Source organism: Fonsecaea multimorphosa, assembly GCF_000836435.1.
Source record: "Fonsecaea multimorphosa CBS 102226 unplaced genomic scaffold supercont1.3, whole genome shotgun sequence".
NCBI lineage: Eukaryota > Fungi > Ascomycota > Eurotiomycetes > Chaetothyriales > Herpotrichiellaceae > Fonsecaea > Fonsecaea multimorphosa.
In genome coordinates this window covers 201258-222012 of record NW_015971637.1, presented here as the reverse complement: position 1 = coordinate 222012, position 20755 = coordinate 201258, and the positions used below count along the sequence as shown (strand labels likewise).

Here is a 20755-nt window from a genome sequence, read left to right as displayed (position 1 = left end):
CCGAGGATAGCTCATTCATTGTTCAGGACGCACACGCCTCATGCAAACAAGACAATGAGAGGGGTTGCGCTGTTGAAGAGGGAGTCTGCCGTTCCATGGCCCCGAGATACTCAACGAACACAAGGGGTCACAGCTCCCTTCTTATCCTTGTAATAGGATCAGCAAGAGAGAGATCAATGAGGATTCCCAATTTCTAACACGACCGGCCAACTCTTTTTCATGGCACCACCTTCTGAAACAGTGGGGACCGTTGACACATACAAGACACATGAGGACGCATTTCCGTCCTCTTACAAAAAGCGTATCCTGCGAATCATGTCCCGTGTTCCCATTCCTCGGGTTGATCCGATGGATGGCGTGTGGGCTACAGGTCCGGGCTCCTTGCAGCTCATGGTTGGTGCCCTTCACAATTGGCATCTCTTCAATTACCGGGTTGCCTCCGAGTTACACGGCATGTGGAAGCCAGCGAGAGGAGGGGGGGAGGGCGGCTTCCAGAAGAATGCCCATCTCGCCGTTTCTCAATGCTCAATTCTCCGGGAGCTGAGCCCCTTGCATCGGCGGGGAGAAAGTTGGGAAGTGGTTGTGGTATTCACGACGAGCAGCATGCTTCAAGGGATATATTACGGATCAATGGGTAATGGGGTTCAACCCTATAACGCTGGTCCAGACGAGGTGTAGTTGAGCTTGCATGAAGAGGCTGGAATCAACTCGGCCTGGATGAAGAAGAAACAGGACTCACTGCTCGCGACAAATCTTCCATCTACGCAGTTTGAACAACCGACAAATCCGCCAGCCCGCCGACGCCCTCCTATCCGTCCTTTTGCTTCGACTGGAATGAGAATGCATCTTCAATAAAAAAGATACATCCCCACTCAATCCTGGCTCGTATCTGCCACCGCCGCCAGAGCATACTTCTCATTCTGCTCCCTCATCTCCCTCGCAAACTCCCTCACATGGTCAGGGACATTGTCGACCCGGTTTCCCTTTTCATCACCCTGCACGACCCCTTTGTATTCCACGGGCTCCCCAAAACACTCCCACACGGGAATCACGCCGGTCCACACTTTGTCCCGGATATCGTCCCTCTTCAAGTCCTTGAGTTCGTCTCGCGGGCCGCCGACCCGGACCTTGCCGCTACCGCCCACGACCTTGACGCGCAGGATACTGGTGCTCTGCATTTCGGCGCCGTCGGGGGGAACGCGCGTGTGGCGCCAGCGGTCGCGCACGACAGAGTTGGTCACCTGCTCCATGGCCCAGAGCTTCTCCTCGAGCGAGGTGACGAGGTTGGCGTAGCCGAAAACCGTGGCGGAGCGGTAATTGACGTCGTGCGTGTTGGGCGTGAGCGTCAAGACGAGGCCGTCGACCAGCGTGGCCGAGATGGTCACGGGCAATCCTTGTGCCGTCTCTCCACCGCTCCCGTCCGTCGATGCAGTCGTCGGGTTGTCCTGCGCGGCTTGGCCGGCGTTGCGCGACAGATTCATCAGCCGCGAACTCACGTACCCGTGCAGGTAGATGTCGAGCGGCTCGCCCAGCGAGGACGATGGGTGCTCAAAGCTCGCCGCCACCCCAACCATGGGCAGCGTGACGGGGAACGGATTCGACGCATCCGGCGTGTTGAACGAGACGTGCACGACGGTGCTGGTGTTGATGATGGTGTGGATCTGTTCGAGGTCGTACGTTGCTGATTTACACACCCCAACATTAGAATGTGTGACCAAGGCGGTTTCGTGGCAGGTAATAATGAATACTGCCCCCAGCTCCTTTTTTGCATGGGAAGCCGAAAAGGAGAAAGAGCAGAATCATGAGAAAAGAAGACGAGGGCTGGGGCTCGAAATATGGTGTTGTGCTGGCCCATAGAGATATATCGACAGGAGGGCAAGAGAAATGGAGACGTCTCCAGCGAAGGAATCGACCACGCCACAACCACAACACGACCACCTTTATCCGTCCGTGTATATCGCTCCGTCTGTCTGAATCTCTGTGTCTCACCTTGACGCGCTGGGAAGCCTGGAGAAAGATTCGCTCTCTCTCTCTCTCTCTCTCTCCCATCCTTGGCCGTCTGCTCTCCTTAGGACACATTTTTATCCCGTTTCCGTTGCTCTCTCTCTCTATCTTTCCCCCTTCTCCTCTCCTCTGTATTCCTCTCCTCTCGCGCTTTCGCAAACACGGTTCACATACCACACGCATCATGTGTTCGCGGACTCACTCACCTCGCTGATTATACCGATTGACCCGGTTCACCGGCGTCTTGGGGTACTCGAGCGTCCTGCCGTGACCCATCGTGACACTTATACACACCGAAACTCCAATACACCTAGATACTGTAGGTTTCTGGTAGGTCCCTGTTCCTGCTGGGCCTGGTTCAAATTCGGTCGCGTTGGTATAATGGGATAGAAAGATGGATCCTAGACTTCGAGGGAGAAAGGGGTGTGAAGGGTGTCGGTAGAATATATTGATTGGTGTTGACGATGTTTGTTGTTACACAGCTCAGGCCTGTCGTTTACTTGCTCCGAGCGAAAGGTGTAAAGTGGCCAGACACACATATACAACGTATATATGTATGGGAGTAGGTAGGTATAAATACCCATGGTCATGATCATCATCATCATCATAATCATATAGCATCTAACTAGTTCGTCGATTCATTATCAACACCAACTGCTCGTTCGATGGCATGCACCCAGCGACCCAATCCCCAACCTCCACAGCAAAACGTTAGCGAAGTGGTCGGAGCCTTATCAGAACCATACATGCTCGCTCGCGGTCGCCTACCCTCTTCTCTCCTTTCCACCTCCAGTCAACCAATCCTGGTGTATCTGGCCCATCATGGACTGGGTAGGTCTGGGCTGTGTAGGTGCGCTGAAGACGAGGGCCCCGCAGAAGACCGCCCCCGCAAATAGCAGGTCCACCCGAGCACAAAGCGAGAAACAAGCGAATCGGCAAGGCTCGTCAAGATAAGGAGCTTCCTGAATCCTGAGAACCTCTCTGCTTTGAAATTGGCGCTCTTCCGTTCGGCCATTTGGCGCATGTAAGCGTCTTAGACGACATTGTATCTTCCTCGTCGGCAACAGAGCTGTTTGTAAAGACCCGGAATCTTGAGAGGTAGCCAGGAACTCGCTGACGCGCTGATTGACGTAGGTATATTTGCTATATATCCCCTCACGTGGATCTTCTTCAGATTGATGCCACGAGATTATTGACTTTTTGGGCAGGCCTGAAACGACCTGCCGCAATATCACAATTTGACTCTTTCTTGACTGCCGCTGAGCCTTCGTATCTGAGGTCGGAAACTGGGACTTGTTGCCAGATTCGCGCTCCCTGATGGCTGACTTTCCGAACTCGACCCCTGGCCTGACCCATCGGTGTCCCCTGATACAGAACTCCTCGCTGACGACGCCATGTTCGAGGCCTGCGGTTGAGCTGACGGTGCTCGACCACGCACTAGCCCGGCCTGTTGCTGCTGGCCTATTCGTTCGCGGTTCAGAAGCCATTGGACTTGTGACCTGGTGCTGAATAAGGCGGCGTTGGTATGAGCCAGCTCTTCTTTTATTCGTAAAGTTTCATTCATTATCTGCATCGAAGATCGAGCGTCCAGATCTGTAAGTGCATTGGACATTGCTGAAACATCATGCTCGAGACTCGACACGGTGCCGCGCAATGATTCGTGCAAAGCAAGGAGGTGCTGTTGTGTTTGAGAAATGGAGGACGCTTCAGGGTCTGGGGAAGGTGTCAAGGCGCGAAGATGTGCTGGCATGAGGAGATCACGGTGAGAGATGGCTGACGGAATGTGGTCTCGCTCAATCTCCTCGATGTCGGAAGCCTCACCGGCCTGAGAATGGTCAGAAAGACCGATATGAGGCAGGACACGGTCATTGACAATGTCGTTGATTTTGTCAAAGCCAGCCTCGAGGACTTCGTTTCGGACCTTGACCATGGCAAGTTGTTCCTGGAGAGATTTGAGCAGCTGAGACTGTTTCTGGAGGTACGGGGCCATGCGCGCCAGCGGGCACGACTTCACGTGATTGTCCCGATCATCAGGGTGGAAGTCATCTGTACAGCCGTACATTCGACCGGGACAGCGTTGGTCTTCGTCGGCTCCGCAAACATGGCCAGTAATGCCGTTCAAATAGTCCCTGGCTGAAATCCTCTGGCCACATCGTTTACACTTGACGCCGGTATTCGGACAGTCTTCATCCTTGTGTCTCAGCCAGTCGCCTTTGCCCAGCTCGATGACGGCGCCGCAGTCACATTCAATGTGTGAAGAGTGGATACACTGATCCGGCACATAGTTCCTTCGTTTCACCAGTTTCCCACAGTGTGGATCCGGACACTGAAGCCGCTCATGCGGACATTCTTTGGTTGCGTGTCGTTCGACGTAGCCTCGCGCGACGACCTCTTCACAATCCTCGTTGGGACACTTGACTTGGATATCATTGCACATGTTGGTTATGAGGCGGGAAGCCTTGTGGGCAGTGGACAGGACAAATGAACGACACGAAGGACATTGATTGCGTGAACCGCTGGACCCTCCGTCTCGATATTCCTTCAAGCAAGAGTCGCAGAATGTGTGATCGCATTCGAGGACAACGGGCTCGATGAAAGGGACGTGGCAAATGGGACACATTAGATTGGCGTCGTAGTCCGACACATATTCGAGAGCGCGGAGGTCTATAGTCCTCTTCTCGAGATCCCTTGACAGTGGCTCGGGAGACAGAGACGAGGGCGACCGTGGAGGTGAGACTCGGGGGCGAGAGCGAGCGAACTCGGCAAAAAGGGTGTCGAACTGCGACTGAATCGGACTCGGTGAGGGGAGCGAAGCATAGCCTGCCCCAGAGTATCTCACATCATCTTCATCCATTTTGCAACTTGACAGGATTGAGTCGACAAGCTAGAGGAAGAGTAGAGGAGAACCTCGCATTCGGCGGCCAGAGGGGCATGTTTTAAGAAAGGCCGCTGTTTGGTTGAAGTCGGTTGTGTTGTTGGAAGAGGATGGGAAGACGACGTGTGGAGAAAAGATTCGTCGGCTCGGGCTTCGGAATGTGGTGGCCAGTGGCCACTACGAGCTACGAGGGCGTGCATGCGTTGTTCCTGGGTCTGGGCACCGCCTAGCGAGGCCCCTAAAGTGGAAGGGTCAGGGGACCCTAAAGAGACCTCAAGGGACCTTGGAAGAGACCCTAGACTCTATCCGGGTCCCTAAGTTCGCCTGAACCACTGGCAGCCACTCGCTCTCCTCATGCTTGGCAGGTGCAGCTCCCACCTCGTCACCGGCCACTCGGATGACGCTGCACTCTGCCCCGGACTTTCCGCTGGTATTCGTTCTTCCAGGCTTCAGCTGACTTGTCACTCTTGTCCAGGCCATTCTCTATACAAAAGAGTCTCCTAGCCCATGCGATTCGTCCAACTGTGTGAGACACTCTCTACAAGGACATGCAAGGACGTCCATAATCTTCATCCAGCCTCTCTCGTTCTCTTCCCCGTCCCTTGGCATCGACCACGGTCCTTCCAGTGACATTCAGCCTCCCCCGCAACATCTCGCCTCAACCGCACCCTCAGTCCGAACTCACAATGTCCAATCCATCCCAACTCCTGCTCCTCGCCGACCACATTAAGCTTTCTCTTCTCGAGCGTCAGCGCGCCATCTCGCTGAATCTAGATGTCAACCCGTCGCAAGACTCGAACATTGCCCGCTCATTAGAATCCTTCCGAGAGGGCATCGAGGCCCTCTCCAACCGCACCCCCGAAGACGAATCGCTCTCCCAACTGTGGAGCCAATATAATGACCTGTCGCGGCAGTTTCAAGGAGAAAGCTCCGCAACGGCCGAAGACACAATCTCGTCGCCGAATGACCCGGCCTTGAGAGAAGATTTTGAACGCGCAAAGACCCGCAAACCTAGTGACGCTGCCCAACAACAGAAAGCCTCGAACCTACGGAAACAGGATGCGGCGGTGGCGCAGAACCCGGGCGCCAAAAATGTCCGCTTTCGCGATGATCCTTCGCAAGAATCACTGGATGCCCAAGATGAAGCGAACCGAGCGGCTCTCTTCCCTGCTCGCTATACGGATGAGGAGGACTCTCGCGCTCGTACACCTGACCCCACAGCGAATATGGACAACCAACAAATCCACGTCTACCACCAGCAAGTGATTGCTGAGCAAGACGAGCAGCTTGACCGGCTGGGTGAATCTATTGGCCGCCAACGTCATCTGGCCATGCAGGTTGGCGATGAGCTCGAGGGTCAAATTGCTCTCCTAGATGAAGTCGACAGGGGCGTAGACAGGCACCAAGGTCGGCTGGATGGCGCAAAGAGACGGTTAAAAGGTGTGGGCGAACGGGCGAAGCAGAATTGGGGCATGACGACGATCGTCGTGCTGATTGTTATCCTGGTATTGTTGATTGTCTTGTTGAAATGAAGCGGGGTTACACGGCGAAACTGTATTTGTTTGCGCAAGAGAGCAGGCGATAATGTATAGACGGTATACCGACAGGGATATTGGGCCTCGTGCAGATCTAGGGGCCACAAAGCGAGGCGAGGCGAGAGGATGGATCTCGTTGACATCCATGTCGACTCCCTGCCAGAGAGGATTGACGGATAGCGTTCCCTCGTCACCGATGAAAGCGTGAATACGGCGGCAGAATATCGAGAGACCTAGGAATCCCTGGATGCGTGCATGTATTTGTATGTACAGTACATGCAAGGGAACTCAAATAATGCGCACTGTGAGGGACCTTTTAATGAACCAAATCATGTCATGCATGCAACTCCCAGCCTGGTGACAACAGCCTTGGGGTACAAAATAGGCTCAGCTTTGCCTAGCATCTTTCAGGACTGGATCTGGATCTTGGTCCACCAGGCGAACATGGTATCTTGTTCCCTGAACCGTAGCCCTCGTGGCCCGAAGATTTGTCTGTCCTTGCCCCTCTCGGTTCCCAGATGCAATGCGAGACAATGCAACGCAGCGCATGTAGCTCTATGCTCTAGCTCATCGATCGGATGGACCGTTTCGTAAACCATTTCATCTCCACATGCTGCGCGTAAATGTCATTTTGTGGCTTTCCCGACCTTAGGGAAGAGAAGTGCCGCTTTCCGTCCGTCTTCCTCGACCAAACCAGATACACCTGGGAACCTGTACCGACTGGACTAGCGAGTTCGGTCTCGACACCGATCGACTGAGTCAATCACCTCACAACGGCTCCCTTCAGCGTCTGAACCGTACACTTGCCCTTCCCCTCCACGATCAGCCAGCCTTTCTTCTCCTTGTCGCCTTCAATCTCCACGCCCGGCCTGCCTGCGTCGAACCCCACCACCAACTCCTCGCTCGTGAAGAAGCCCGGTTGTACGCTCTCCCACACTTTCTTCTTGGGGTTTAACTGCTTCTCCGGTCCCTTGCCTTCGCCGTACGGCCAGCCCTCAAAGTAGACTTTGTCGCCTGCTTCGCTTCCCTCTGGAGGATTGACCAGCTCCACAACGCGATCGGCCGCGTGCGGGTCTGCACCCTCTTCCGCCGGTGGGGAGGCAGCCAGAACCATGGCCGCGGATTTGATGCTGCGCATATTCACCGGCTTCAGGTTCGCCACGACCACGACTTTTCGGTTTTGCATTTCCTCCAGCGGCACCAGGCCATTCAAGCCTGAGCATACTGTCCGCACGACTTTGCCTTTCTCCTCGTCGACTTGGGTGTGTTCTGTTCCTTCGGGGTCGCCCATGGCAATGGTGGAGACGTAGAGGGAATCGGCATTGGGATGTGCGATTGCGCGAAGAATGTGGCCGACTCGCAGGTCGATGAGGGCGGGCGACACGGGCGCTGCAGGCGTGGCGGGGGCTTTCGGCTGCTTGGGCTGCTTGGGGGCCTTTTCCTTCTTTTTGTTGCCAGCAGCGGACGGGGTCGCGGTTTCGTCTGCGGGTGCCGGGGCTGAGGTGTTGGATTTGACGTTCTCGGCGATCTCGTGGTTGAGGGCCGCCTTGGTCTCGGCGGGGATAGCCTTGTCTACAGGTCCGCCACTACTCGATGAGGCATCCATGGTGGCGGGAGACTGTGGTTTGGTACGGCCAACGACCAGAGGTTTGTGCTGTGCGGGAGCAGAGGTTGACGAGGAGGAAGTCGAGGGCACTTCGGACGTCATTGATGATGTGATGGTTCGAGAAGGTACGGCAGAGAGACCTCGGCCAATGCTGAGGAGAGAAGGCGAGGAAATAAGAGACGTTGACGAGGCTCTTTGTTTGGCAAAATTTTCGAGGATGTGACTGCGTCGCGGAGTGACGATCAGCGTGCGGAGTTTCATTCAATGTTGCGCGTGTGTCGCCTTCGCCCTGCAAGTCGGTTAAATGCCTCTTACTAGGCACGTGATGTCCACTCCGTCCAGTTTACAGCGTTCGTTCTTCTGCGCAGTCCGCTGGATCTTATAGGTTTCTGGAGGTGAAGCCTTTCCAAGTCGTATCAGGTGGTGCACGTCGCAAACTGCGCACAGGGGCCATGACGCGGTGGGCTTGGCGGCTAAAGCAGTATTACTACTAGGTACCTAGTCAAAACTGCTCGCGAGTCACCCCTCAAAACAAAACACAACTCTCACCACGACCACCATAGCAGACCTGAATCTCCTTGGTCTGCAGCCAGGTACTAATGGGTTGGTGCAGAGCTATCACAATATCGCCTAGAACTTGGCGAAATTTCCAAATATATACACCTGCGCTTGCCGAAGGCAATACTGTTCAACAATCCCTCACGCAGCTCACCACTCAGGTCAATCAATTGATTGAAAAAAGACACTCTCATTGCTCGACAAGTCGACATCAGAAATAAGTGGCACAGGCCTGACGAGAAGAGCGTACGACAGGCTAGTAAGATAGAAGTGATTATGCCATTTCTTTCACGGCATCACTTATAAGGGGTGTCCTATCTGCTTTCAAGCACAGCGGGATCCTCATCACCGAATATTAGCTATCTCCTATATGGCGACCTTGTCGTCGTTAGCTATGTCAGACTATGCCATTTATTTCTGACCTCCGCTCGATGGTTACTACAGTGGAAGACGAGCGGAGGAGACTGATGCTCCATGCTTGCAAGGCTGGCGCCAAGCCTTGCACCTTGTCCTGTCACCGGCCTGTGGTACGTTATCCGCTAGAACATAGGCCCGACCCATCGGCTATTATATACCCAGTGCAGAGGACATATAGTAGTGTGACACTCCTCCTCGAACGGCCCCGGAAGACCGGAGGCCTTGGAAAACAGTAAGTACGCGGCATGGGGCAGGTGCACAGAATATGTACATTTCCTTCCCCTTGCCCTTCCTCTGATGAGACTGATCTGGGCTATCTGTTCCATTACCTGCTGCATCATCAGTATTACCACAACCATCACCGCCGCCATGGCTCCTCCAATTGCCATCGTTACCGGTGGCTCATCCGGCATCGGCGCAGCCTTCGTGGCACACCTCGTTTCTCTAGGGTGGAACGTGGTCGTCGCAGATATCCACCAACCCAAGCACGCCCTTTCAGGCACTTTATACATCCACACGGACGTGTCGTCGTGGGAGCAGCAGGCCGACATGTTCAAACAGGCCTACGACTGGGGCGGCCAGCGGCTCGATTTCTGCGCGTTGAACGCCGGCATCGACGACCGAGACGACATCTTCAACACGCTGTCGCACGACCTGCACAAGCCGCCGAAAAAGCCAAACACGGACACTTTTGCCGTCAACATCACTGGAACGTATGCGATAATGTTTTTTGAGCCCATTATGATTTGATTTTTTCCCTCTTTTTTCCCTTTCTTGTTGTTTTCTCCGGGGGAAAAGTGGTGGACTCAAGAGTGTGTACCCCGACTAACCCCCTTTTTCTTGATTTCCGGCGTTTATTAGATACTACGGCGTCAAGCTCGCCGCGCACTACATGACACTCCCCGGCGACCCCGGTACTGGCAAGTCCAAGCCCGGCGGCAAGATCATCATCACAGGATCCGGAGCGGGCCTGTTCCCGTCCTCATCAACGCCTCAGTACACGACCAGCAAGCACGCGCTGATCGGCCTGGTGCGCGCCCTGGGGAAATCCGACGCCGCCCTCGCGGCCCACGTGCGCATCAACACCCTCTGCCCGGCCATCGTCGACACCGGCGAAGGCATGCCCGTGGGCCTGTTGGAGAAGCTCCTCCCGGGCCAGATCACGCCCATGAGCACCGTCCTGCGCGGCTTCGACACCCTGGCCGACTTGGCTGGTGCGGGAGCGGAAGACTGGGTCGAGCGCGGACCGGCGGGTGAGACTCTCGAGGCCAAAGTAAATGACTTGATTTGGCATTATTCGCCGGAGAGGCCAAAGGGGGGGAAGGGTAAGTCAAGTTCAGGCGAGAGCGGCGCTCAAGCTACCTCAGCAGCTACAGCAGCCACAACAACAACAGACCCCTACAAAGACGGATTTCACCAGGGTGCAGCCAGGGGAGAACACACGCACTTTTGGTATGAATAGAAAGGGACAATGATCGGGTCTGGACTGGGACGATACATAATTATAATTCCGCGCTTACCTCTTCCTCTGTTTTCATTGTACTAACTAGCCTACTTTAATCAAACACACGATAATGAAGAAAGAGACACATTTACATGCTTTGGAAAGCAAAAAACCGGCGTCTTCCACCCAATAAAACAGATCAATGGTGAGAAAAACGGCCAATGGGTTTTCGAAGGTAGTTGATAAAGACATGAGAGCACAACCCTGGCTTTTTCTCAGGACTTGCTGTCTACGATTCAGGCCATCCAAATGTCTTCCCTTGCGTTCACTATAGTAATTCTTTGTGATGGGGACTTGGTAGGGTTCATGCTCGAGGCATATTAACGTCGTTTTCAATCTGGGGAAAGCTCAAGGGGGTCCCATGAACGTCGGTGCTGTCCGCTGAACAAGTCATCTCACATAGACCCGTGCCGTCAATCTCGCAGTCGGCAGTGCCGCAGCAGCTTGCTACTACTAACAAATAATAGTACAATCCGAAAAACTCCCTTGGTGGAGTTTTCTCGACTCTTAGCCTTCCGAGTCGTCTTCCTGTCCGTGCCCGAAAACCGGAACGCCATGCAGTCTCACCCTGTACAAACACGCAAACTCGGCGCCATAGTTTTCCGTCACCCTCAGCACGAAATTCTGTGCCGCGTATGCTAACGACGAGCCCGAGGCCTGGTTCACGTCCAGCGGAAAGGCCTGGACATGACTGGCTTCGCTCGAGGCGTCGTATTCCATTCTTCCAATCAGTGCATAGCTGGGTCCAAAGGGACTCCCCATCACCCCTTGCATTGACCTGATGTTCAATTTGTCCCACTCCAAACTGTCCAGATGTTCAAAATCGGCCCACAGCTCGAGCGTTTTGGGTGTCGACCCTGGCGACAAAGAGCCGGCGCTGGGGTAGTTCTCTAAAACTACTTCCGTGGGATAGATCATTTCCGTCACCCTCACACCTAGTCTCATCACGTCATCCTCGTGGCCTAGGCCGCCGCTTTGAACAGCCGAAGCGCACCAGCAGTCGCCCACATCTTGCCAGGGAGCGAGAGCTGTAATGGGCGGCTTGCTAACGTACCGCGTCGCCAGGAGCATTCGTAGCAGCACTCGGTGCGCAAGTGTCAGTGGCTTTTGCATTGTCGGTGAAGTCAGTCGTGGCTCAACCATGGCTCCGTTGTTTGGTGCGAAGTAGTTGATTTTCGGGATGACAGGGGAGGGAACGTCGCCAGAGAAGGCTCCCGACCCGCCGCCCAGCCTCAATCCAGCCATATGGCTTGACAGCTCTGAATGCTGTCTTTTGAGAGCCTCGATGTCCTTGTCCATTGCCGCTGTCTGTGTGTCGAGCTTGTCTGTCAGCCGTGTCTCAAGAAGTCGAAGTTGTTGGTTGATGTTGTTTATTGCTGCTGTGAGCTTTGACAAATCATTCCCATTGGCTGTGAGGTTGAGAGAAGCTGCGCTCGGGCTCCGCGTACATGTTCCGCAGAGCTTCTGAAGAGTCAACCCGGTGGTGGAAGTCGATAGAGGGTCGCACGCAAAATTAGTGTAGGTGTAACATAAGAGGAAGCTCGCCCCACCGACAAACAGTAATGCGAAAAGAATGCTCGTCATGATGGGGACGAGAGGCGAATTCGGGAGATCTCTTATCGCTCTGCCACTGACCTGCAATAACCGCACCGACCAGTCCGATATCGAAGACAAAACGTCCGAGGAAGTCTGCCAAATTCGTTGCACAGTATCTTTTCTGCTATTCCACGCTTTTCGAAACCACGGGTCTTGTCGTTCTCGTATCGTGATGTTGGGTTTCCGAAGGCCCCGCTCATAATTGTAGCTGTGATCAAATATCCCGCTTGGAAAGCTGGAGGGGTCTGTCTCCTTGTTGGTATCATCATCAGGGGTGCTCCGAGCGGCGCTCTCGTTGTCCATGCCAGTGTCCGCATATTCACCTTCAACTTCCTCTGCTTCTTGACCTTCTTCTGGTATGCCGTTTAGTCGGTCATCGTCCAAACCACTGGCCCACGCTGCTACTCGCTGTGTCCGCTGTTGCTCGGCATCATCACTCGCCACCGAGGCTTCCCGCGAGTGTTCGCGAGAAGCTCTTCGTCGAGCCCTTTCGGCCCGAGAGTCCTTCTGTAGATTTGCATGGGTTTCTTCGATATGGTTCCGAAGATGTTGCTGCGCCTGTTCGACGCCAGCGTCGATCGTTTCGGCCATCTCCTTGAGATTCATCCTACTTCGCGCGACCAACTGGTTGGGTAGCACGGGAGTTTTGCTCGATCCATAGGCATAAGACTGCTGGATCTGGACCTCGGGCAGTCTCGGATTGTTGACAACGCCATCTGCGACGTTAGGCTGTTGAGAAGTCCCCCGAGTGACCCGACGTGGGATGGCGTCCTCTGTCGCCGCGGCACTGCCCGCACGAGTCGACCGCTTTGCCGGTGAATCTGCACGTACTGGCGTCGCACTTAAGCCTCTGGCCGTAGATCGACGAGGCGCCATGATGAGTTGTTATGAAGCGGGGAATGATGTCGACGGCTTGTGCAGCCTTTGGGTGATAAGTTGTGGATGAAGGAAAAACGAAAGTCGGCTTAGGCAAGCAGGAATCGATGAATTCTGACTCGCGTGTGAACAGTCACCGCTCCTCCGACCCATCGGCACCGACTGAATGTGAATTTAAGGACCACCCGTCATCGACTTTTGGCGCAATAAACTGGCACGGATGTTGCCAACGAAACCGGGATTTATCAACCTTCCGAGCACAGGGATTTTTAACAAAGTATTGAGGAAACGAAGTCACTGTGGCGACGTCGAACAAGTCTGCAGGAAATCCGTGTTTTGCCCAGGTGATTTCTCGAGTCTAAATGGTGCGAGAAGGCAGTGAGAGGTGGGTGGAGGCGGTTAGAGGAGGATGGGCACGCGCGATCAGATGCTGTGACTTTGCCGGCATCCGAAGACCGTGTGCAGTGAAGCCAAAGGTGTAGTCGCGGCTCTAGAGTTTAAGCTTGCAGTTCTATAGTATCCGAGATGGCCTTTGAAGTCGTTGTCGAGTCCTGTGTGTTGACTTTGTCCAACAAGGACGCGTCGAAATGTGGTTGTCGAGTGGCCGAAGTTTGTTTCTCGAATTCCAGAAAAACCTTGTTACGTAAGCCTCGGCAAAGTTGCAGCCGATCGGGCGCCTCCATTCAGCCTCGCCAGCCTCGTCTTCTTCGCCCCTTTTTCCACTCCAGCACTCAGTATTATCCCACAGCCCTAGTCAGTCCTCCGAAGCTTCTCGAAGGAGCGATGAAAGCTACAAATACCAACAGAGCAGTTACTTGTTTGGGTGATTGACATTTCAATTACGCGCGGAGTCTTACATATACTAGGTATTCTGCGCTAGTCAGGTATGGGTCCCACAAATCCATAGTAGCATACCTTCCCCTTCAGGTATAGTATCAAGAGCTGGACGAGGTGACTTCTTCCAGAGTTCTCTCCAGCTGAGCATCAAGGTTCGAGTGGCTGGCTGCATGGTACAATGACCAATGCAATATTGGTAATCACAAATTTCCTAAGCGCATGCTTTTTCATTTTAGCAAGATCCCCCGACGTGTGAGTCCGTCAAACAGGAGACCCTTTTGCCTTGCCTGGCTCCCGTTCGATCGGCACATGATCGTCGAACACTTCTTCTTCGGAGTTCACTCGAGTTGCGACACTGCTGCCACCACCGCTGTCTCCCACTTCCTGTGGCTTCTCTTGGGATCTTTGTCCCGCGCTGTAATCCCCAGGGCCTTTGCTGCCATTCGGAATGTGGAATCGACGATCGACCCTGAGCAGGAGGTATAGGTAAATGACAATCGTCTCGAGCGTGAAGTTGAAAAAGTAGAAACACCACTTTTTATCAAACCACGCTGGGTTATTTTTTGGTCGCGGTGTTTTATATGCCGTCGCTGCGCGGAATGATGATCCCAAGCACAGGAGGACCGACGATGTGAGGAGGACGGCAATTTTAGTCCGCCAACGGCCCTTTCCAAACTTCTCGACTCTGGTCTTGCGAGGAATGATGACGGCCAAGATGACGATAGGAATGGGGAGGAACGACAGGAATAGGAAGTAGGTCACCGCAGTTATTGTCAAGTCTCGGATAGTGTTGTGAGCGTCGGTTTTGAGAACGAAGAAGTTGTCTACCGTTGCTGAGATTATGATGGCAAGCATGACGACTATTAGCGCGTACAGGATCTTGAAAGCGGTTGAGACGGCTTTGTTCCACCCTATGTGAGGATGGGAGGCTCGAAGGATTCGTTGTGCAAAGATAAGATTGACGAGGAACAGGAGGAGTACGCCGATGGGAACGAAAATGGCTGCAGCAATGGCAATCTGGGTGTCGTTCGGGTAGACCGCCCACACTGTTCGCTGCAAGAGCTGTTAGCCCGAGAAACAAGTGCGACCAACTGAGCCCAGAGCAATGGGAAGAGACCCTTCGCACGACATATGGCAGATCCCAAGACACGCGGGTTGATGGAGTGACTTACTATAGTCAATGCTACCTCACGAGCCATACAGAAGCCGAACAGGATACCGCTCATCAGGAACTTGTGGCCTCGCCTCAGGTTGATTTGCAGGATGGTCATGTGGCAGATGGCTCCGACGAGGAAAAGGAACATGAATACACTGCATATTGGGACGTCGACGTCGACGGTGGGAATCCCACCAACGTTCACGGTTTGCGGGGCGTACGGAGGGCCTTGTGGCTATGGATAGTCAGTAGGCAAGTCAATATTTGATTTCGAAGACGTACGATTTTGGAAGAGGTCATCTTGAAAGAGTTCCTGGTCCTTGTCGTTAGTGTGGTTGTTGGTGACCCGGACGGTGTGCTCTCCTTGAACGGGAATGCGACCTGAGTATACAAATATAGATGGAGAGAGGGAACTCCTTCCTGGATTTTAAAACTGCCAAAGCGGCTAAAGGAGGTTTGGAGTATGTATGATGTCGTAATATCTGTCCAGGGGCGTATTCAAGTTTTAATACCCGGACACCGACAGGTAAGGGTCTTGCGGTGGCTCGCGCTAGCGAACATGAGATCGCGCATCGTCCGTTTGCCTGGCACGACCCTCTTGAGTAGTTAGAACTCATCAACCTACCTTGTCACTACAGGTGCCGGGATCCATGGTCCCAGTCCTTACACGCGCTACCAGGAACGAGCTATGGTACGTTGCGTACCTACCTTGCTCAGCTTTATACTGTATCCAATGGTCGATTCTTCTACCCGGTGAGTGAGACACATCTTTGAATCGTCCCAGGGCAGCGATGAGAATGATCCTGGATACAGAAGCGAAGTGTCTCCAAAGGTTAATTGAACCACGTGCCGCATCAGTCGCTGGCGTTGTGGCTTCGCGCTCGAGATAGACATGGTGAGCTGTGTGGTGACATGTGCATGTTGGTGCTTTGCGTGCAATTGGCTGCAGGATGAGATAATTAGGGTATACACGATCTGGGGGCAACACCGATCATGGAATGAAGATGTTTCCTGCGATCTCGATCGACGACTCAGATGTAACTCGGGTCCTTGGAAGCGGTTGTATTTCGTGAATGCCACACTCACGCTCCTTCAGATAGCGCGCTAGGGTCGGCGTTTAACAGACGGCCACCATCTCGCTAATATATCCGCTTACGTACAGTAGCATTCTGCCACGGCGGCCGAGCGATGGTCGATGCGCTTGTACTGTTGCACCCGGCAAATAGCTGGACAAGGTTAATATGATCCGCTAGGATTTGGAGAAGTGAAAATGTCTTTGGCGTCGAAAGAAGCATTCAGTGACAGGGGCCAAATGCAGCAAAAGTACCCAGGACCGCAAGCTGCATGGATGGAAGATGCTGGTCTTGGGGCGGGGTGAATGGAGGACAAATTCATGCTTCGGAGTTGGTTTTATGGCGGAGATCTGTTGGCGGTTATCACATCCTTAGAAGGTGCTACCTTGTTCACTGATTGATCTGAATTCAGTTCATGTCAACTGACCTCTTCGAACGTCGAACTGATGAATCGATATCGAGCTGGGGAACAAGGACTTTGGCGGGGGAATGACAAGGGCAACTTAGCCGACACCAGCCCTGCGAGTCCCGATGATGTCAGGCCGGAGTGTGTTGCGCGTGTCTTGCAGCCTTGCAGCCTTGCAGCCTTGCAGCGGGGAGCGCGTTCCACACAGCGGCGCAGGCATCATCGAGGCCAACACATCGTCAGGTCGCTACCTGTTCTTCCATAAGAACATATCCACCGCATTTCCCGCTTTAGTCGAGCATATACTTTCCAACCCAATTCGATTCCTGACATCGCCATCATGGCCCCTGCTCCGGCGAGCGCTTTGAGCGCAGACTCACTCCTCGACTACATGGTCAAGAGCCTACCGACCCCGCCTTCTGACTCGGACCAATCCACCGCCCTCATCAAAGATCCATTCGCCGCCATTGCCCTCTTCTCTCATGCTTGCATGCTCGCAGTTGGCTTCCGTCTGGTTGGACTGGGAGAAGACCACAAGATAGGTAGGAATTCTGCGTTGTTTTGCAGCAGTGATCCAGACATCATCTCACCACGAGCAGAAGCACAATCAGACCCTCAGGATGTTCAACCCTTGCCTTCCGAGTGGGACAAGTCTTCCTCCTACGCTTTCCGCTATGCTCATTCACAGTCCGCCATGGAGTATCTCATCAAGGTAAATCGACTGGGAGGCAAGGCTATCATATTCGGGGTCGGCATGGGCGACGACAAGACCGCCTCGTTTGAGGTCAAAGCCAATGACTACATCTCTGAGGGGTCAATAAAAGAGGCAACAGCCTCGACCTCCAGCAACCTTCCCGCCCTGCGGAATGTCTTCATATCCAATGGACGGATTTCAGACCTCGCATCGCTTTTCAGGCTCAACATCATCCAGAAATTGGCTCCGGGAATCCAAAAGGCCGGGTATGAGGATACAGGTTCTTCCACCCTGGAGCAGCCACGACGGCATGAGGAAACTCGCCCTCCCGAGCGCGACCCGTTACGAGACGATCATCCTCCACCTGCCCGGCCCTACCCTTTCGACGACCCACTAGCTATACCCCCTCGAAGACCTCACCCGCCTGGAGACTTTCCCCCGCCGGGTTTCGAAGATGAATACGAAATCAATCGACCTCCACGGGGCATGCTACCAGGGAGTCATCAGCCTTTTGGAAACATAGGGGAAAGAGACCTCTATCCTCCCGGGCTCGGTCCACATGATCCTCTTAGGATGGGACCCGGAGGCGGTTTTCACGGCGGTGGAGGCATGCACCCTACGTTTGACGATCCTTTATTTGGCGGCCAGGGGGGTCAGAGACCTTTTGACCCTCAAGCGCCTCCGGGAGCTCGATATGACCCGGTTGGCCCCGGTGATGGTCCTCCAAATCTTCGAGGAGGGCCCCGGTTTCCAGGAGGCGGTGGTAGAGGAGGATGGGGCAACAATCCGTTTGGCGGGTTTGGAAGCGGTGACTTTATATAGAGAGTTACAGACGGCCGCCGACCAAAGCATGACCGGGGCTAGTCCTGGGCGAGGAGGGACAGTTACAAAAAATGCCTGTTGCGTAAGTAAGCAAAAATCACGACAACAGACCCCGCCGTCGAATAACTGTATGAACTTCAGAAGCAGACATCTCCTTGAGAAGACCTTGTAACTTCTCTACGCATAGTACTATTTCCCATGCAAAAACCTCACTTTAGACGTCCGAGTCGTTGTATGTCGCGAGTAGACGAACCAGCGCCGAGTGAGAAAAGGACCAATGGCCACGACTGTCTTCATCTTACTCAGTAGATAGCATGCACAACTTGGATCTCAGGATCTCTCCCACTAAGTCTCGTTTCCGCATGCTCCAGTTCTTCGCCTTCAGCGTGTGTGGCCTTCGTCAAGTATCCAGAACATGATCCTAGCCCTCAAACCACCGCCTAGTTCTCTCGTCGGGGGGGGGGCTGCTGTTCTTTTCTTCTCTCCCTTTCAGCTCCTGATCCTCGCAGCAACCCGGTCAGTCATGTACGTGGAGACATTGCCCAAGAACAAGCAAGCGACGATGGCACAGCCGCCGAAAGCGATGCTGGTCAGCCAGATATACTGGAGACTGTCGGCGTAGGCCCATCTGCTGGCCATTGACGCCGCGGTGATAATCTGCTCATTCACACCGGGAAGTCGAGCCAGCTCGGACAGAGACCCGTTTCCGGCCACAAAGACCTCGACGAACTCAGCCACCTCCGCCACGGGAAGCCCCGCCTGAATGGCACGCTGGGCGACATATGCTGGGAGTTTGGATTTGAGTTTGTTGATGAAGATGTTGTAGTAGATTGCGGCGCCGATGCTCCCTCCCACGGCGCGGATTGTCAGGGAGAGTGCCACACAGGTTGCGATCGACGTGTCGGGGGCCACGGTGATGGCAACAGTGGCAGCCGGCACCAGGACTGCACCTACACCCAAGCCTGTACTTATGCCTAGGCCTATCGCCAGGCTTTCTCGGTCCGGCGTCACAGCTGCGAAAGCTCCGCCAAATGCAGCTTGAGACACACGTTAGCGTGCACAAAATCGGGGTTATATTTGCCATCGCGGCACGAAGAAGGTGGCAGGAGCAGCACATACTCATGACGACGCATCCGGCCAGCAGGATCTCTCTGTTGTGGCCCTTGAACCACGACAGCGATGAATTAGCAAGTACAGCTCCCAAGGTAGTGCTGATACCCGGACCCAGACCTCTGAGCCCTACTTTGATAGGATCGGGAGTGAAGACCCTCTGGAATACCAGCGGGAAGAAGTTGATCATTGCGTAGAAGTTCATGCCTGCGTAGGACTTGTCAGTTTTCTATGTCTGAGAATACTCCAGGAAACTTGCCTGCAACGAATGCAATCCCATATGCCATGGCCACAATACGCTGCCCGGTGAATAGTTCGTGGGGGACCATGGGCTCTTTGCAATATTTCCACTCCCAAACCACGAATGCAATGAGCAACGCAATCCCTACCAGAAGCTGAGCAAGGATATATCCGCTCTTCCAGGAATGGGGGTATCCTCCAGCTTCGAGAGCAACCAGGCTGGCGATATGTCAGTGCTTATGAGCATCGTGACTCGACGCCAACCGGGCTTACATTAGAGTCAAGCCTGTAACCGAAGTGATTGCGCCGATATAGTCGATCTTCTTCAAGGTCTCTTTCGACATCATTCTCTTTGTCCTTGTTTGCGACTCAGGAAAGTAGACCACCAGCAACACCAGCCACCAAATTCCGTTCCAGATTCTGATAGCTCGTTAGTCCTACTGGACCCGGAGGACACAGCGTCGGTAATGACGAACAAACAGATCCACAGACCCCAGCGCCACGTATGGTATGCTGCTAGAAGCTGAGCATATATAACATACGGAGTAAAGGGGAGGACAAAGCCAGTGACTAACGCCAGATAGGTGCCACGCTTGTTGACAGGCACTAGCTCAGACGTCCTGGTTCTCAATTGTTAGCTGAAATGAGCCAAAACGATATAGAGATAACTGAACAAAGATTGACATGCTCACCCGGCAAGAGCACTAAGTTCTCCTATTGCTGCTCCGGCTCCAGCAAACCCCATGCCCACGATACCTTCGCGAAAGTGGTGTGCAGTCGCGACGATCACACAACCCATCATGATGGCAACACCACCAGCAAGCGTGATGTTTCGGCGCCCTAGCAGATCTTGTAGGTAGCCACAGAAAGGGGCTACAGCTGCGAGAGGCAGAGCGTAAGCCACTGACAACCACGACGACGCTTTGACTCCACCGATGTCGGCAGCCACATATGATAGCACCGCTCCGACGAAATACAGAGGTATCTGAGATCCAACATAGAGGCCAGCCAATGCGAGGGTCGCAAGGAAGGTTTTGAATGTCCACACCGTTTGATTTTGAGTTTCCAGAGGGCTGCTCCCCGTATCCGAGTCGGCCGGAGCTGAACTTTCAGCGGTCGTCGTTTGAACCTTGTGGTCTTTCCCCACAGTGGTAGAGGCGTATTCATGATGGGTGGCAAGATCGTGAAGCCTCTCGAGTTCGAGCTTGTCTGTGTTCTCCAGTGGCACGACACTCATGGTGATAATGTCTCGCAATCACATAAGTATAACAGATTTGTCCACAGCGGACGCTTGCAGGAGCTTGAGAGGTGTGCTTAAGGTAGGACCACAGGAGCAATGAATCCATTTGGAATTATATGTCTTGGAACATCTGCTGAACGACCAGACACCCCGCATTCGCCGTGTTCTGACAATGGAGCTGTGGAGGCATTGCGTGGATACAGGGG

At 53.8% G+C, this 20755-nt stretch overlaps 9 protein-coding genes across 9 annotated transcripts; 3 read left to right on the top strand and 6 right to left on the bottom strand.

Annotated features, from left to right (window-relative positions):
- Nucleotides 1-872: 872 nt before the first annotated feature.
- On the bottom strand, nucleotides 873-2280 carry Z520_01869 (uncharacterized protein; the record flags this gene model as incomplete). Its single annotated transcript, XM_016772383.1, has 2 exons — nucleotides 873-1681; nucleotides 2211-2280. 2 exons carry the CDS (start codon nucleotides 2278-2280, stop codon nucleotides 873-875), a joined length of 879 nt encoding a protein of 292 aa, XP_016635853.1.
- Nucleotides 2281-3235: 955 nt separating this feature from the next.
- On the bottom strand, nucleotides 3236-4858 carry Z520_01868 (uncharacterized protein; the record flags this gene model as incomplete). The annotated part of the gene is made up of 1 exon (XM_016772382.1): nucleotides 3236-4858. The coding sequence occupies one exon, from the start codon at nucleotides 4856-4858 to the stop codon at nucleotides 3236-3238; it is 1623 nt and encodes a 540-aa protein (XP_016635852.1).
- Nucleotides 4859-5565: 707 nt separating this feature from the next.
- Nucleotides 5566-6411, top strand: Z520_01867 (uncharacterized protein; the record flags this gene model as incomplete). Its single annotated transcript, XM_016772381.1, has 1 exon — nucleotides 5566-6411. One exon carries the CDS (start codon nucleotides 5566-5568, stop codon nucleotides 6409-6411), a length of 846 nt encoding a protein of 281 aa, XP_016635851.1.
- A 766-nt stretch (nucleotides 6412-7177) lies between these two features.
- Z520_01866 (uncharacterized protein) lies at nucleotides 7178-8122 on the bottom strand (the record flags this gene model as incomplete). The annotated part of the gene is made up of 1 exon (XM_016772380.1): nucleotides 7178-8122. The coding sequence occupies one exon, from the start codon at nucleotides 8120-8122 to the stop codon at nucleotides 7178-7180; it is 945 nt and encodes a 314-aa protein (XP_016635850.1).
- A 1242-nt stretch (nucleotides 8123-9364) lies between these two features.
- Nucleotides 9365-10457, top strand: Z520_01865 (uncharacterized protein; the record flags this gene model as incomplete). The annotated part of the gene is made up of 2 exons (XM_016772379.1): nucleotides 9365-9708; nucleotides 9857-10457. 2 exons carry the CDS (start codon nucleotides 9365-9367, stop codon nucleotides 10455-10457), a joined length of 945 nt encoding a protein of 314 aa, XP_016635849.1.
- Nucleotides 10458-11006: 549 nt separating this feature from the next.
- Nucleotides 11007-12971, bottom strand: Z520_01864 (uncharacterized protein; the record flags this gene model as incomplete). The annotated part of the gene is made up of 1 exon (XM_016772378.1): nucleotides 11007-12971. One exon carries the CDS (start codon nucleotides 12969-12971, stop codon nucleotides 11007-11009), a length of 1965 nt encoding a protein of 654 aa, XP_016635848.1.
- A 1098-nt stretch (nucleotides 12972-14069) lies between these two features.
- On the bottom strand, nucleotides 14070-15264 carry Z520_01863 (uncharacterized protein; the record flags this gene model as incomplete). The annotated part of the gene is made up of 3 exons (XM_016772377.1): nucleotides 14070-14861; nucleotides 14981-15199; nucleotides 15247-15264. 3 exons carry the CDS (start codon nucleotides 15262-15264, stop codon nucleotides 14070-14072), a joined length of 1029 nt encoding a protein of 342 aa, XP_016635847.1.
- Nucleotides 15265-16783: 1519 nt separating this feature from the next.
- On the top strand, nucleotides 16784-17959 carry Z520_01862 (uncharacterized protein; the record flags this gene model as incomplete). Its single annotated transcript, XM_016772376.1, has 2 exons — nucleotides 16784-16985; nucleotides 17043-17959. The coding sequence occupies 2 exons, from the start codon at nucleotides 16784-16786 to the stop codon at nucleotides 17957-17959; spliced, it is 1119 nt and encodes a 372-aa protein (XP_016635846.1).
- Nucleotides 17960-18448: 489 nt separating this feature from the next.
- Z520_01861 (uncharacterized protein) lies at nucleotides 18449-20546 on the bottom strand (the record flags this gene model as incomplete). The annotated part of the gene is made up of 6 exons (XM_016772375.1): nucleotides 18449-18996; nucleotides 19079-19286; nucleotides 19336-19528; nucleotides 19583-19729; nucleotides 19786-19929; nucleotides 20002-20546. The coding sequence occupies 6 exons, from the start codon at nucleotides 20544-20546 to the stop codon at nucleotides 18449-18451; spliced, it is 1785 nt and encodes a 594-aa protein (XP_016635845.1).
- Between the last annotated feature and the right edge of the window lie 209 nt (nucleotides 20547-20755).